Raw genomic sequence first — 14453 nt, 5'->3', positions numbered from 1 at the left:
TTTCCTTTAAATCTCTGTACGAGGCGCAGGGGTGACAGGCGAATGTGTCCCAGCTCTGGTTTGAGAGTGCAGCCAAGCTAAACTTCCTTTAATAGATGATGGACAAACGTGTTTTGGATATAAATCAGCAAGGGATTAGTTTCCCTTTCTTGCATGGGCGGAGGCCCTATTTCTGCTGCCAGATCTCCGGCAAGAATGTTCAACAGGATAATCAGTGAGTAAGAAGCAATGAGGTTCATTGCCCTGAGCCTCTCACTCTCTGGTTTAATGTGCAGGTCTGTGGCCCTTCAACTCCCTGCAGCCTTATTGGGGCCAGAGGTGTAACAATTGTAATGCAGGCAATTTGGATCTACATACCTTAAGTCTACTAGAATATTAAATAAACCCAATAGGCTGGTTTTGCTTTCAAAAAGGATTAATTATATATTAGTTGGGAACAAGTACAAGTTACTGTTTTATTATTACAGAGAAAAGGGAAATCATTTAAAAAATGTGGATTGTTTTGATAAAATGGAGTGTATAGGCGATAGCCTAACCATAATTCTGGATAACAGGTTTCCAGATGAGTATACCTCACAACTGTACCTTATTTTCTACGGGACAGGCCAGATTTTGACAGCTCAAAACGCAGTCCTGGGTTTGTTACTGAAATGTCCCGACTTTCTCTTTGATCTCCTGCACTGAACAGCCAGAAAAAGATACAACGTTTCTAACTTAAAGGGCATGTAAAGACAAAAAAAACGAAAAAGAAACCTATCTCTAATATACTTTAATTAAAAAAATTAAACCGTTCTTATAAGAAACCTGACTGTATGCAGGGAAATTCTCCCTTCATTTACTGCTGTGGATAGGAATTGTCAAACAGTCCCTAACTGCTCTGCAGGGAAACAATCATACTTATGAACAGCAGGGGGAGCCCCCGCCTTACTTCCCAGCCATGCAGAACTCAAGCTGTAGAGCAGTCGTCGACTGTAGAGATTTGTATTGGATTCTATCTTTGCCTTTACATCCCCTTTACTGTTTCCAACTCCAGTTGCAGGGACAAAGATCATTGAGCCAGATTTAAACAGATAAACTGGGATTTTATATGGAGAATTATTTTACTGCAGCCACTGGTTCTGGAGAGTTGGAGAAAGTTTCTGTTAAACAATATAAAAACTATAAAATTCACATTAGATGACAACATGACAACACAGGACCCAGTGCAGTCTGCCTATTCTGATTATTAATCAGTCTTGCTGTATCAGCTTCTGGCAGATATTAGACTTGTGCTGTTTTGATAATTTATGATGATCCATAAGCAGCCCAGACCACACTGAGCATGTGCACAGCCTTGGTCTTGCAAAGATGTTTAACAAAGTTACAAGATGGTGACCCCCTGTGGACAACTTTGAAAGCATTTGTTTGATAGGCTTGTGGTGCAGTAAGTTCATGTTTATGTTTAATATACAAAATACAGCATTTCCAGCCTTAGTCTATTTTAGACGTTACTTCCCCTTTAATTGGCTTTTGGCAGAGAGCCCAGAATATTCAGAAGCTGCACTTAGATACTTTTGTAACAATTTAAGATGAGCAAAGAAACAATTGTAACAATTTAAGATAAGCAGGGGTGTGTGTGGCCATAGAATTGGCATGGTCATAGAATTCTCACGCACTGTGCGCAGCTAGTAAAGCTAAATAATAGAAATCTTATCCATTAATTCCCCACGTTCCAATTGCAATTTTTGGAAAGGTTTTTCTGGCCGAATTTACAAATGATTTTTATAAACCAGATGCTGTGCAAGGAACAGCTGCCAATAAAGTGAATAAAATGAATTTTCTGAGAAGCACTAGATGGAGACAGATGTTTTGTTTCAGAGAAGATGTGGTTACTCTTCCAGAAGACTCATCACAGGAAATGGAACAGTCTATTCCAGGCAGGGAGGGAATATCTCGCTCTCTGATAGCATCTGTCATGTTCTCCAATACATAACATCACACGTTTTCCGCATGGGAAACATTAACTGGGGATGTTACTTTTATCTTCTCAGCGTCACTGTTGACGTTATCCAAATAAATTCTCTCCACATGTGGTCCACAAACTGTTGGCTTTCAGAAGACTTCAGAGAAAGCCCTCCCCCTCTCCCAAACATAACCTATATGCAAATCATTCAAGAAAATGATAAACATCAATGATCTGCATTGTTTCACAGTATTTGCAGTGTTTATAGTTTTGCTGCCTTGCTTTCCCTAGCATGGGGTTCTGCATTTTGTGTGTACATGGTCTGAAGGTTCTACAGTCTCACATGAGCCAACGCCGGTCCCTTACCTTGATGCTCTGCTTCCTGGTTCTTCTGCTCCTCTTCTCCTGTAAATCTGTATCCCAGAGTGAGTGCTGGAGATCACGAGAAGCTCTCTTCAGGTATGTGGACAACACTCATCTCTCTGATGTAGCTTCTCCTCCTTCTGTTGGTCCTGTAACATTTTATTTGTCACAGATCCGGTGTCCAGACCCTGCCACACAATGCTAAAGTGCACTACAACTTTGCCAACTTCTTGAAGGACCAAAGCCGCAAAAATGAAGCCATTATGCACTACAAGACTGTGCTGAGGTATGGACAACCCTAGCTGAGATATTTCAGAGATAGGTTGAATTTACTAAATGATCGAGAGAACAGTAGGATAATTCAGATCTAGTGCTACACATGGTCTTGTATTGAGGTTGATTTTTTTTTTTTTTCAAGAATGTCCTTTCTGTGATGCCCTTTCTCCCATCTCCTTTCAACCCTTTGCCTGATATGTGCTCTCAATGTATCTTCTCCCTTCAAACCAAGCTACCTTTATGTTTTGTTACAAATAGACTGTACCCAAAACACCCCAGTGCTCTCAATAACCTCGGCACCCTGACCGCTAACACGACTGAGGCTGAGGAATACTACCGTAAGGCCCTGATAATCAGCCCACAGCACAGCAGGGCCCTCTTCAACTTGGGCAACCTTATGAGGTGAGTGTTGCATACACATATACATACTCACATACACATAGTCAAATCATTGTAATTCAAGTAAATCAACCTCATTCCGCTGATATTGCTCTTTTGTATAAAAGACCCCCAACATCAGCAATTTTTACTCCTGCTGAGTCCTTCAAAGATGTGCCACATGATGCTTGGCCAACCCGCAGATGGCAGCTTTAGGAGATGTGACAGTGACCAATGGGCCTTTGCATTATTTCTGCATAGGGACCTATGCTGACTGTGTCAGCCCCGACATATAAATTAGAAAAAAACTGACTTTACACCCTATCAGTCTGGTTACAGCAGATATAAATTACCCATTTTTTAGGAATAAAGTATTTAAATAAGATATATTGTCTCCTTTCAAGCAAAAATAAGTATGCAGTTTCCCATATGGATGTGTCTCATTCCAATCTGCATATCAGAGATTCCAGTACTCCTACTCTTCTACAGAAAAGTACATTGCTCCCAAGCCTCCCATAACAATAAGAATCGTTCCATAGAGAAGCCAACTCCTCCCACATGCCTTCTCATTGCAGGACTCAAGGTCAGAATAATGAAGCAGAACTGCTGCTCAGGGAGTCCTTGCTTCATGGTCCATACTTTGGAGATGCTTATTCCAGCCTTGGGTCTTTGCTGGCTGATCAGGTATGTCTCTAGCACAGATGCACCATAAGTCTCTGGAAGAACTCATGAATCAATACCTATTTCCTTATGAATGGAATGTTCTCCAGAATGCAAGACCCCCTCCCAGTATGACTAACCAGTTATTTTTGAAGTAGACTCTCCAACTCCTTGTTTATCTCTAGCCTGCTGGCAGTATGGGAAAGTATTTTGAGCATTCAGTGGCCATACTCAGCAGCCCATAACAAACCGTTGAGTTGCTAAAAGAAAACTTGAGGACATAAGGACATGTTTACTAACATTGGAGATAAATATCTGCAGACATTTCTGGAGATCAATCTGCAATTAGATTGAAACAGCCACCTATAATTAAGAAAACAAAAGCAAAGATCTGATTGGTTGCTATGGGCAACATCTCCAGAAATATCTCCAGATATGTATCTCCAATGTTAGTAAACAAGACTAAAAGTTCCCTATTTCTCATGTTCGTTGAAGTCTTCTGCACCTCTTAAGACCCACCAGATAAGATGACATTCGTTGCTGGTTCTCACAACCATCTGATTGTGTTGAACACCATTGGTCAGATGGTGGAAACAGGATTGAGCCAATATAGTCCTTAGCTGGTAACCCTGATCCTGAGGCCACCAGGCAGGTTATGGTACCCTGGCAGGATAGTCCGACTTGGATCAGCCAATTTCTCAGCTTCTTTTTCTCCTTTCTACTCACTAGAAGCGGTATGAGGAAGCTGAGGATGTGTATCAGGCTGGAATCAAAAGCTGTCCTGAGAACTCGGACTTGCAGAACAACTATGGAGTATTCTTGGTAGATATGGGTAAGTTTTGTAATATCAGGCCTTCCACACGCATGGCCAAATTACAGGTGGACGGTGATCAAACTGTGCGTGGAAAAGGGTCATGGCACCCGAACCACAGATAGGAATTAACACAGCAGGGAAACTTGATTAGTTCAGCAGGATGGGGTTTTCTAATAGATTTTTTGCAAATAGGCTCAGGTTCAAACAGCCTTCCAACCCCATTAGTAACTGCCAGCAATGAGTTTTGGTACTCTATGCAATAATAACACTTTTGTTTTCTACTTCAGAATTTCCCATTTCTGACTCAGGAGGGACTTCTATTTTTTTAGAAGGGTTGAAATGAAGTGCTAAATCTCAGTGTGTGTTGTTAATTTAACACTTTTAGGTCATTTCCATATCTGTAATGCAATACATCTGTGAATCACCCACCCAGCTGTTTGCCTCTGCAAAGCAAAAGAGTGACTGGTCCTGGTGACATGATGGCCACCTCTACCTACATTGCCATCTCCTGTCTCAATCCATTCTCTTTTGTGGCTTCATCTCTAAAGTTGTCTGGAAAGAACTCTGCCTCAGCCTCAGCGGTGGGATTTGACTTTAGTATTGAAGAGGCTAAAAAACTCTGCTTAAGCCTCTTCAATACTAAAGTCAAATCACATCTCTTGGATCTTCAGTCCAAATCAGCAGCTTATCTGCCCATGTATGGGGCACTGCGATGGGCCTACTTGACCAATATCCTGCTGGAAAATGTCCAGATATCTATTGGACAGTTTTCAATTAGGGATGCGCAGAAAGATTCAGCTGAATACCAAACTGAATCCGAATCCTAATTTGAATATACAAATTAGGTGTGGGACAGGGAAAACATTTTTTACTTCCTTGTTTTGTGACTAAAAATTAATGCGATTTCCCTCTCCATCCCGAATTTGCATATGCAAATTAGGATTCAGTTCGGCCGGGCAGAATCCGAATCCGGCTGAAAAAGGCCGAATCCTGAACCAAATCCTGGATTCGGTGCATCCCTAGTTTAAATATCTTGTTGTGGCCATGATCACCTTGGCTCATTGATGTGGTCCTCTTTCCACTGAACTGTATTCCCCATTGTTGTGATCCGATCTCAAGGTGGGCATATCGGGGAAAGATCCGCCCATTTGACATCCTCACCAAAACAAGTGGATCTTTCAGTATATGGCCAGCTTAACTCTATTCTGACAATATAATGAAACTGGAGCCCCCTTCTGTTTGGTCAAACAGAATGCAGAACATTTTACAAATGCTTTTCTTCTAGCCTTAGGCTAGGAGAGACATCACTTGCATCAGGAGTTAAACTGCTCAGAAGAACACTCTGAGCAAATTTTATAACAAGTTATTTTGGTAGGAAAATGTCCCTTCAGTGTTTGAACATGATGGTCTACATTAGATAACCTAAGCAGATACAAGCCATACTGTACTTTCTCTTTTATGGTTTGTGTTCAGGGCCCTTCTTAGCTCATGACATGGATAAAGGTACAGAAAAATATTTGTGTATTGGTCTGATCTATTCTAATGAAATAGGTTTTCTTTAAAACATTATTCACCAGATCACATGAAATGTTATGTTTCTTGTAGAAAAACAACAAAAAGCCGTGTCTCATTACCTCCGTGCCCTGCAGCTTCGACCTGACCACCACGTGGCCATGCTGAACTTAGGACGTCTCTACCGTTCACTTGGGCAGAACAAGGAGGCTGAGTTGTGGTACAGAAAGTAAGAGAACATTGGGATTGAGGGTGTTCTTACAAAAGGCAGGTAAAATGATTACTTATAATACATGAATGAAACACAGAGTTTCTTCTATAACTCAGCCTGCAGCCTTGTGCCTTTATATGGTCACAGAACCTCTCAGTGACTTCTAATGTCCTTATTATTTACAGTAGGGGCTACATTATCCCTTATAATACTCATTACTCCTCACTAAATTCTTATATTCTTATTATTTTCAGGGCTCTGCAGATCTCTCGTGAGGTGGATGTTATCTCACCCCTTGGAGCCCTACTTTATAATACAGGGCAATACGAGGAGGCCAGGCGCCTCTATCAGGAGGCTGTGGGACTTCACCCCAGGAATATGCACATACGATTATCACTGGTGAGCATACAGTATGGTCATAGGTGCAGTATAAGATTTCGCAGTGTAATACAGATGTGAGACTCTATAGATACTTGTATGTTACATCTGTTAGTACAAATGTGAAAACAACCCGATATCTAGTAATCCTCTCAGCTCGTGGGCTAAACTCCACCCATGCCCATAAGTGTCAGGATTTTGAATAATACCAGTTAAGACCGGGTATGATTCTGTATGGGGTTTCCTACTTAGCAGCAATGTGCATGGCATGTTTATGTGTTTGAGATAAGTTTCCATTGTCCTTTCTAAGAATGCTCTTGTATTCCCCCTTTAATACAGGCTCAGGTATTGGCTGTTTTGGGTCAAACCCATGAGGCTGAAGCTCTGGTCCAAGTGATTGTAGCCGAGGTTCCAGACTGTATTGAATGTTTCCGGCTTCTGTCAGCCATTCACAGTAAGAGAGAAAACTTTGTAAAGGTGGGCATCTCCTGCTCTTCTGCCTACTATTCTGCCAACTGTACTTGCTTGCTTTCTGGTTGATCACAGTTTGGCCCATGAAATGCCTACAATTCCACAACATCACAATGAACAAGTGAAGCAAGAATTTTGCCATTGTGACCCAACACCATATTAGCATTGGGTGACTTGTCAACTGGTTGTCTCCATCAGCATAACTGATTCTAGGACTGTATAACTTCCCAACCATTCCCTCCACAACCTCTCCTATGCCATGTCCTCCGTTTAGGATCACACATACCCTCCATGTGAATGTTTTACAATATTAATGATTAACAATTATGTTATATAGCTCAACGAACCAGCCCCTTGACTGATAACCCTCCCTGTGTTTCTGCCTTCTTTAAAAACATAGACCACCTCTATAACCCCTTCGGTTTGTCCTTAGGCCCTGGAATTGATTGATGTTGCTCTGCAGATGAAATCAAATGATGCAAAACTGTTGTCTGAGCTTCATTTTACAAGAGGCAACCAACTGAGGGAACTTAACCAACTGGAGGAAGCCTTCCAGGTACATGGTGATATCCTATATATATCAAACTTACCATTCCATCAAGTGATGTGCATCTAGAAGAGTTCCAGATATTGTTGAACTTCAGGTTAAAATGGACCATGCTTAAACTGATTGGTGCAACATATGGACCTACATACAACATGGACCTACCTAAATTGTTAATTGAGCTTCATTTTAGGCTACCAACTGGAGCAAGCCTTCCAGGTACCAGGTGATATCCTGTATAACCAGTAGGTGTTCATAAACTGTATATCTGATATAGTTCCAGCAGTAATGAGCATCTAGGGGACCTCCATATAAATGTGAACTCCAGTTTAAAATAGGCCATGCTGGAACTGGTCAGTACAACATATGGATCTCAATGCAATATGACGTAACTGTGAAATTTGAAATCTCATGTATTTCTTTGCAGAGTTATAAGCAAGTGGCTGAACTAAATCCTAACCAAGCTCAGGCCTGGATGAATATGGGAGGAATCAGACACATGCAGGTAAGAAAGAAAGAAAGCAGAGGTCTTTGTGTCAAGATGCAAGGTGGTCAACTTCACCTCAGGTTCTCATGTGCAGTGTGAAAGGGGAAATGTGAAGGTAAAAAAGCTAACTTATAATAACCTGGTGGTCCTAAAACATCTCTTCAAGTGTTCACAGGCCTAGGCATAAACAGATCTTATCCATGCTTACAATTTAGTTTGATTGCCTCTTTAATAATAGGTGTTCATAAACTGTATATGTAGCAATATGTGTAACACAATCACAAGGTGTGGAACAAGCAGACTGACAGTATCCCCTTTTAAGCCTTTTGTTTTTTTATAGGGTGACTACACGTCTGCTCGGGCCTTTTATCAGAAGGCAGCTGTTCTGGACCCAGACAGTAAGTTGCTGAAAGAAAATCTGGCCAAGCTACAGCGGATAGAAAATAGATTGCAAGGAGCAAAGGCAAAAGTTCACTCAAAGGATAAGCAAAGAGTGTCTTTAAAGTCAGAGACAGAAGAAGACATTGGAACCAAGAAGACTAAAGTCAGGGCAAAAAAATATGTTGAGAAATCTCAAAGGGCAGAAAGAAGATCACCTGAAGAATTGTGAAAAGCTGGAAAGCCTGGATGAACTTCTTAATTAATGTGCTAGAATGGCCTCATGGAGCTCTAAAGAAACGTAGCAGCGATGTGGTGTACATCTGGAGAAAGGTTGGTGGTGCATGAATGAACTGTGGAGAAATGTTGAAGGACCCTGGTGGAACTCTGGAGAAATATGGCAGGAACTCTGGAGAAGTGTGGAGGAACTTTTTGGATTTTTTTTAGAAAAATAGAAAAATGGTGAGAGCTAGACCGACGTTTGGAGAAATATATATGAAGCTTGAAGGATTAATACTAAATGATGACCAACCTAAAAGTCTTGTTGAGTGGACTGTACCAAACAGACACTCTAGGACTGAGGGGGTACCTACTGGAGATCACAATCCAAAAAAAAAGAAAAATGTTGACAAAACATGCATTATGGTATCAAAACTATGTTTGTTGCCTGTACAGTGAACTTCCTAATGTTTAGCGATCTATGATAGTGTCTAAAAATCAAAAATCTTTGCAGTCAGGTATCAAGCGCAGTTGAATCACATCTAGGGTTTGCATATCAGAGATTCCAAGGATCTGGGCATATCTATATCTTTGAACCAAAGCCTGGATTCATTTGTTCGTATTTTTTTAGGCACATATCAAACCAATGATGGACAAAATGCACAAATTTAAAATATATAGTAGTATATTATCATGTAAATATTGGGAGAGATATCATAAAAGAAACAGGCTATGAAACATATATCCAGATATTAAGGAATTATCAAATTGGGTTATCTCAGCTGGCACATCGGTTTTATGGTGTTTTCTTGGAGGGTTGACTATAGTCCTTTCTCCAGATGGAGCAAGATGGTGCTCCTACCTCCCTTCTTCACCCAGCACCAGATCCATGTGGAGCCTCCAGGTGCCACCTACTATATGTTAAAACAATGTGGTGGCTTTTGGTGGGTCTAACACCTGCTTAGGTGAGAAATCACATATATCAGAGCTGCCCAACCGTACTATTCCCAGCACAAACTGATTTTGGGTCCCACAAAACTTGTTTTGCTCCAGGCCTCACCACAGCCAAAGAAAGTCCTGCCAGCAGACCTACCTGTAATAATGACCGCCCCGACTGTACCTTGTTGTGACTTTTTATTCCTATGGGTGGTCTAGAGACGGGGGATTCCAGCCTTTCTGCTCTAAGGGTTTACTCATTATAACAGTAAGGCGATGGTCCATCTCAAGAAATGTGCTAACATACATACACACATGGAGCTGGCGTGCAACTGAACTTGATGGTCGATTTCCATGTCAGAACGTTGCCTGTGCTGGGTAATGTATACACAGAGACATCTGCTCTTGATCATGGTGTTTGAACAGGCACGTGCAATTGGCAGCATGGCAAAGCTCTCCCCTGTAACCCTATAGCCCAACTGTATACTTGCCTATTTGCTTCTAATGCATAAATTCCACAGCCCTCTGATTCTTTGTAAGGGGGGGGGTGGTGACACTGGGAATTTAGGAATGTTTATATTATTTGTTCATTTATATTGGGAGAGGTTTTTAGTCAGAGATTTTGGGTTATCTCAGTCTGTTACCCTCTGTCCTTTAGCAAAGCAGGGGCTGTTGGGATGGATAAATAGCCTGGAAGGAAAAATCGCTGGTAAAGTAAACATTTCCCTAATGAAATGTGCATTAATATTCATATGATAAATGTTATTCGCTGCAAACATTTTATCAAATCTATATATATATATATATATATATATATATATATATATATATATATATATATATATATATATATATAAATCTCATGATTAAATTCTATTTAGTAGGGTGCTGAGTTGTGATATAGGAGAACAAAGAGGATTTCAGACCACTGAATCTCTTCTTGTGAGTTGGAGCCAGTATCACATGACAGGAAGAAAGTAGATAGACCCATGCACCAATTTCCTTAAAGAGGTTACCACCTACAGAAAATTAGTGTACCATTTTCCCAAAAGAGGTTCCCAACAGTGGCGTAACTAGATGTTACTGGGCCCCACAGCAAATTTATTTTAAGGCCCCCAACATATCCAGAGGTTGTCAAGTTTTACCAATATATATTAATATTGCTCAGTAATTAGGTCCTCATGGGGACCCTATACCTCCTGGGCCCACCTGAAGCCGCAGGGTCTGCTTCCTCTGTAGGTACGCCCTTGGTTACCACCTACACAAATAAATGTACCATGTTCCCTAAAGAGATTCCCACCTACACAAGTAGATAGACCATGTGCATCATCCTTAAGGATGTTCCCACCTAGAGCAGTAAGTGTACTATTTTCCCTAAAGAGGTTCCCACCTACACAAATAAGTTTATAGGCCCATGCCTACCGTCTTCCTTAAGGAGGTTCCCTATAGCAAATAATTAGATAGACTAGTGATGGGTGAATTTGTCCCATTTTGCTTTGCCAAAAAATTCTCTAATTTACCCCAAAAATTTGTGAAACGTGAAAAATTTGAGTAATGCATTGAAGTCAATAGGTGTAGAAATTATTTTGACGGGCGTAAATTTTGACGCCAGCGACAATTTTTATATGTGCTCCTATTTTATCCAAATGCATGAAAGTCAATGGACGTCTGAATCATTTTGACGTGCTACAATTTTTATGTGCGTGACTATTCTGACGGGCGCTAAATTGTTTTTGACACTGAGAATTTTCTTGAACTTATTGATGGCAAAACTGAGATAGATCTGTGTGTACCATCTTCACTAAGGAGGTTCCCACCTACAGCAAATAAATAGATAGACTTATGTGTACCATCTTCCCTAAGGAGCTTCCCACCTAGAGCAAATATGTAATTTTCCCTATTATATTACTAATATAATGAATCTGAAGCAACAGTGCCACCTGCTGTTCATTTCATCTTCTGGACACAGTCAGTAGAAAATTAAGTTTGTGGGAATAGGAAAGTCACGTCATATTCATAAAATAAAATTAGTGAGCAAAGAATAGGCATCTCCTCTATCATCCTTTCTCCCTCCTGTGTCTGCCCCCCCCAGATGACTTTGGTGCTCCAGGTATGCCTCAACTAAGGTCTTACTTAGGTAGCAGGTGGGCCAACGTTCAAATGGCAGTGGGGGGCGTGCCATTGTGGTATAGTCTGTGAGAAGGAGGAAGCCGGTCTTACTGTTCCTCCAGTTCTGTCCCATCCTGGCCAAACTCCCTGGTCTCCCTTAGGAGACAGATTTAGAGTTGGGGGTTAACCTTGATGGGTGGCAGTACTCCTGCCCCTGGTATCATCCGGTTGTTAGCGCTAATGGCTGACCGAAGGCTCTTTGTGTTAGGTCTACCTGGAGACCCATGGGTCCAACCTCCTGTGGACAGTATGCTTGAAAAGCTAGGTCTTCCAGTGACGCCCTCTTTTGTTTGTAATCACGTGTCCTGCCTCCTGGAGGATGGAGCTTTATCCTATAGGTCTCCTGTGTTTCCCATAGATGTAAGAGAAATTAGTTAGTGAGCAGAGAAGAGTCACCTAAGTTTACAAGATCCCTTTCTTAGCAACTTTTCAAACGACCGTGGGCAGTCAACAGGTGGTGCTGTTGTTTTAAAGTCATTATATTAGCAGTGTAAAAACTCATAATATCTAGAAAATGAAATAATGTAAATTGAAGAAATGCATAGAAGAGTACTCTAAGCAATTTATATTATTTTTCTTTTAATAATCCATTCCTGGCTGCAGGTGCCAGCATGCACTAACATGTTGTAGCATTCTGGGAGTCATAGTTTGACAACAGGTGGTTAACCCATAGCCCAGCATCACTGTACATCCCATGCTTGAGGCAATAAATGGGAAAGTTGGGAAGTTATTGGTGTGCAGAAATACTATTTATATTTTTAGTAAACTGCAGAATATTTTGGCTTGATATTTATATAAATTCCTATGCACATGGCAGCTTTGTATTTCATTCTGCATAGCTAACATATAACGTAGATCAGCAACTGGACATATTTTTTTTTACATATCTATATATTTATGAAAGAGACCTGTGCATCTTTAGTGATTTATTACTGCAATGTAAATAACTGGATTTACAGTGCTTAAAGGACAAGTAACCCACTATGAAAAACTTTGGTCATATACAGTAGAAAGGTGTATACATCAAATGATAAAAACTGATCAATTCAAGAGGGTCCTGCCCAGTGCCCAATAGAACTAACAATCTAAAATGAGCCAGCACTCCCCATGGAGGTGTATAGGCAGTAAAGCCAAAATAAAGCAATAGTCACGTGATCTATATTCATTCCAGATTTTCAGAGAAAATATATTTTGCTCCTTTTGTATACAATGCATTGAAAATGAATGTCTGTCTACAATTCTGCATGGATGTCCTACTCCTCGTGCAAGCACAGCATTAGGGCTTCGCTTTATGGCAGTGCTGCCTCAATGCTATTCTGTTGGCTGATCTCCAAGCTATGCAACGGGCCCTGTTCCGCAAGACACTTGTGTTTGAAATTATAAACCTTCTCAGGAACTTGCCGGAGATAAAAAAAATAAAAACTCACAACATGGGAAAATGTATTTCTAACACAACTAATGGAAACCATTGCGGGTTTGGTGGAAGTTGGCCCGGCGAGCGAAACAGGAGAACGATGTACTGCTTGGCAGTGCCCGGGAGGTAGAAATTAATTATGCGACTTCAACAGTTGTTGCATTTTGAGAAGTGCAAATGTTTGGCCATCGGATCTCTGGGAAAACAAAAGATTTCTGGGAGGAGGGTTTGGGTTGCTGCTGCTGTGGTGATGTATATGAGATGTGAATAAGTGTATGTGATGCGGTTTGTTATATTAAAGGGCCTGAGACCCAGAACATGGTGTTTATGGTTTTACTCTCCCTTATATTGAATTTTAGTATTGGCATTGGATTTTTATCGTAGGTAATTAAGTTATTGACCAATGGCATAACTAAATATTACTGGGCCCCACAGCAAATTATTTTTCAGGCCACAAAAATGTCTACCAGTTCATCTGTTTAAACAATATTTATTGAACATATATATTAATTAGGACCTTGTGGGGCCCCCATATCTCCTGACGCCTCTGCTATTGACCTACAGAACCACCATGCACCTTTCTTGGTTGAAGAAGAAGGAAAGCTACATATATAATATATTGCCAATATATTAGTCACAATAGTGCAAGCTAGAACACTATATTTATTCTGCAGAATACTTTACCTTACCTGAGTAAACAGCTCTAAAAGCTCTCTATTTATTTAGGATAGCAGCTGCCATGTTAGCTTGGTATGACATCACTTCCTGCATGAGTCTCTACCTGCTCACTCAAAGCTCTGGGCTCAGATTACAGCAGGGAGGGTGTAAAGGGAGGAGGAGAGGAAGTGAGGAGCAAACTGAACATGCCGTGCCCTGGAGGTTTAAGATAAAAACAGGAAGTCTGATACAGAAGCCCATGTGCACACAATAGAGGGAAAGAAATGCAGTGTTTCTTTTGACAGAGGACTCAGAGCAGCATTACTTTGAGGGTTTACTGGTGTATTTGTATAGACCTTTCTGATAAAGCTTTCTTAATTTTAGCCTTTCCTTCTCCTTTAAAAAGCAGACCTTTGATTGTCTATGTACATCCAGCTATGCTTCTGGAGTGTACCATTAGGACAACCCTCCACCTCTAATACCCCCTATAGTAATACCCCCTTTATGGCAGTAACAGTAGGACCAATAACATATATCTGCTGCAAAATGAAGAGCCAATTCACCAAAAGAGTGTCGGAGTTTAGAACCAAGCAGGTGGTGGTGGTGGTGGTTATTGTAACAAAACCATCAATTATAATGCGCAA

At 40.8% G+C, this 14453-nt stretch overlaps 1 protein-coding gene across 3 annotated transcripts in view; it reads left to right on the top strand.

Annotated features, from left to right (window-relative positions):
- Positions 1–13469, top strand: part of tmtc1.L (transmembrane and tetratricopeptide repeat containing 1 L homeolog) — a 29566-nt gene extending 16097 nt beyond the window's left edge. For 2 of the 3 annotated variants that reach the window (XM_041586013.1, XM_018251906.2), the window contains exons 9-19: positions 2234–2401; positions 2478–2591; positions 2840–2983; positions 3535–3643; positions 4349–4451; positions 6039–6174; positions 6411–6555; positions 6874–7011; positions 7439–7561; positions 7977–8054; positions 8377–13469. In XM_041586013.1, coding sequence (XP_041441947.1) covers positions 2234–2401; positions 2478–2591; positions 2840–2983; positions 3535–3643; positions 4349–4451; positions 6039–6174; positions 6411–6555; positions 6874–7011; positions 7439–7561; positions 7977–8054; positions 8377–8646 — 1528 coding nt within the window. In that variant the 3' untranslated portion in view covers positions 8647–13469. Of the gene's footprint in view, positions 1–2233; positions 2402–2477; positions 2592–2839; positions 2984–3534; positions 3644–4348; positions 4452–6038; positions 6175–6410; positions 6556–6873; positions 7012–7438; positions 7562–7976; positions 8055–8376 lie in introns of those variants that run through there. The other variant, XR_005966213.1, reaches the window with a different exon arrangement.
- The last annotated feature ends 984 nt before the right edge of the window (positions 13470–14453 follow it).

This window comes from Xenopus laevis, chromosome 3L (genome assembly GCF_017654675.1).
Source record: "Xenopus laevis strain J_2021 chromosome 3L, Xenopus_laevis_v10.1, whole genome shotgun sequence".
Classification (NCBI taxonomy): Eukaryota; Metazoa; Chordata; class Amphibia; order Anura; family Pipidae; genus Xenopus; species Xenopus laevis.
Note: the sequence above shows the minus strand (reverse complement) of the source record. Positions and strands in the feature narration are given on the sequence as shown.